This window comes from Enhydra lutris, unplaced genomic scaffold (assembly GCF_002288905.1).
Source record: "Enhydra lutris kenyoni isolate GAN:26980312 unplaced genomic scaffold, ASM228890v2 scaffoldscaffold37, whole genome shotgun sequence".
NCBI classification, from domain to species: domain Eukaryota; kingdom Metazoa; phylum Chordata; class Mammalia; order Carnivora; family Mustelidae; genus Enhydra; species Enhydra lutris.
In genome coordinates, this window is record NW_019154121.1 from 13930644 (window position 1) to 13933133 (window position 2490).

A 2490-nucleotide genomic window follows, 5' to 3' on the forward strand; every position below is an offset into this window, starting at 1 on the left:
ATATTTTGGCACCTAAGCTCTCAACTTCTTACATATTTTTTTCTGGCATGGGAATAGTATGAAGCCAAAAATAGAGGCTGCAATTCTGTCATGCTTGTGGTTTTTTCATGATTCCTATGGAAGCTTCATTAGACTGGTCATTCATTAAGCCTACATGTTGGCTAATATGTACGATAATTAAGTCCTGTCTCAAGTTCCATTTCCAAGGCAACAGCATAAGGGAGCCAAGTTTTATTGAATGCAACAGTTGTTTCTATGACCACTGGAGTCTTTGTAGCGCAGCCGCATTTTAGAACGATATTTCTCCAAATACAAAAGTTGCTTGCTGTTAAAAGCTCCACGCCGCTTTTGTCTTATAAACTGTACTGCATCTTCATTTTTCATTCCACCTTCAATTAGTGCTAGGGCAACAAGCACTGGCGTTCTCCCAAGACCCGCAACACAGTGGACAGCAATACAACAGCCAGGTTCTTCCCGAAATTTAATGTGTACGAGACTCAACCAGTCGTCGACAATCTGGTTAGATGGCGATGACCCGTCATCGAAAGGCCAATCCAGAACCTGAATGCCTTCTTTCTCCACGAGAGCAGTGTCGTAGGTTGCTTCACATACTCTTACTATTGTAGTAACTCCGTGTTTCTTAAGTTCTTCTATAAACTTGTTTAAGGTTGCACTGGTTGGGCTGTGTGTAATAAGAAATCTCATGTTCCTGTATGTGACTTCCACGGGGGCTGGCGGGCTCGTTGGAGCCATGTTCATTTAGTTGAAATGTTTTCAATACTTGAAGGCAGAAGTGATGTGAAGAAGCTGAAGTATACACCCATATACTCCACTGGAAATTCTCAATGCTTGGGAAAATGTAATTGAGAGTAACAGGAAACGCAACGAGCCCCCTCGCAAGCAGCCGTCCTTCAGTTCAGTAATATTGAGTCAGTGGAAAGGAAGCCCGCCCAGGTTTACCCCATCCAGGTCTTAATTCTTGGGAAACGCTCCGAGGATTTCAACTCTACACGTGCACGTCCAGGATAGCCGATCGGCCGGCGGCTTCTCGGGGAAGGAGCAACGAACCTCTATAGTTCACTGGTCCTCGTAAAGGTCGTGCTGTGCCTGGCAGTAATCTCTGGGGCCCTTCAGAAACTCCATAAAGGCGTGACCGAGAACACCACAGACAGGAGCCTGTTTACTCATTAAAGACTGTGGCCTAATCATACAACCAGTCCCGCAGCGGCGACACAGGCGGCGGCGGTGGCCTCGGCTGCGGGGCAGGGAATGGCAGTGGCAGCCGTGGGGCAGCAGTGACCCGACACCAGGCTCGACGGTGCTCCAGCCTCGAAGGAGCCAATCCGCGAGCGGAGGCGTTCTTGCGTCACAAGCCCGCCCTGTCAGAGCAGGCGTGACGTAGGCTCCTCTCCACCAATCGCGGCAGGGCGCACCGAGAAGCTATGAGCGTGAGACCCAGCGCTGGCCCGCAGTTGTCACTACCGCCAGAGACGCCACGATGGGAGGGAAGAGAAGGTATTGGGGGAAGAATTCCTCCATTCCCATCCACTGGCTCTGAACGATAAATCTTTTTCCAGCGGTTTCGTGTTTTAGCTGACTCGGGCACAACACGTTCCTAGACTTTTCTTTAATCCAGTCTGACAATACTGGTCTTTTAACTGAAGACCTTCGTTAATTTACATTATTTTATTTAATGTTTTTAGTTAATTTACATCATTTTATTTTACATTATGTTAATTATTGCTATATTTGCTCTCATTTTGTACTATTTCATATATTTATCCCTTTTTTCATCCGTTCTTGATTTCTTTTGGATTAGGGTTTTGCTCCTCTAAATCTGTATCCAAAATCCTCTGCTGTGTTGGGGATGTTGTGATTGTGGTTTAAGCTTACCAACTGCTACCGATTAGATACTGTTCTAAATCTAACTGGCTTTAAAGAAATTCATTTGCTGTAACAACTGTATGAATTAGATAGTTTTATTTTTATAGCTCTGATTTAAAAAAAAAATAAATAAACTTCGGCACAGAAGAGTTACTTGCCCAAAGTTACACAACTAGTAAATGTCAGAGTTAAGATTTAAATCATGAAATTCTGGCTCTGGAGTCTACTTCCCTAACATATATATGTCCTATCATATACCTTTTTATTCTTTTACTACTAAAATAGCTTAGAAATAGTCAAACATTCTAAATACTTTCCCATGTCTTCAAGGAACTTAATAGACTTTAAATATTAATGTTGTCAAGCATTTTTTTAACACCACCTATTACATTGTTTATAAAAATCAGTCTTTAAGTTTATTCAGTATGTGATCAGCTTCTTTGCTCACTATTCCTCCTTGCACTGCCACCCTTTCTTGTAAGATTATTCTTTATTTACCCAGGAGCATCTTCTGGAAGTTCCCTTAGTTCCTAGTATATGATCAACTTTGAACAATATTTTATATAACCTTAAAAATATGCATTCTCTCACTACTGAAATTGTTGG

At 42.7% G+C, this 2490-nt stretch overlaps 1 protein-coding gene across 2 annotated transcripts; it reads right to left on the bottom strand.

Annotated features, from left to right (window-relative positions):
* Window positions 1-231: 231 nt before the first annotated feature.
* On the bottom strand, window positions 232-753 carry LOC111154515 (protein tyrosine phosphatase type IVA 1-like). Of its 2 annotated transcripts, XM_022514166.1 has the most exons (2): window positions 418-753; window positions 232-360 (listed from the first exon to the last, which is right to left on the bottom strand). In XM_022514166.1, the coding sequence occupies exons 1-2, from the start codon at window positions 751-753 to the stop codon at window positions 232-234; spliced, it is 465 nt and encodes a 154-aa protein (XP_022369874.1). The 2 variants fall into 2 exon arrangements, with proteins under 2 accessions (XP_022369874.1, XP_022369873.1); XM_022514165.1 differs by having other exon boundaries at window positions 232-753.
* Window positions 754-2490: the final 1737 nt, after the last annotated feature.

Excerpts from the sequence above, each read along its gene's own strand:
- LOC111154515 (XM_022514165.1), bottom strand. The coding sequence starts at position 753 with ATGGCTCCAACGAGCCCGCCAGCCCCCGTGGAAGTCACATACAGGAAC.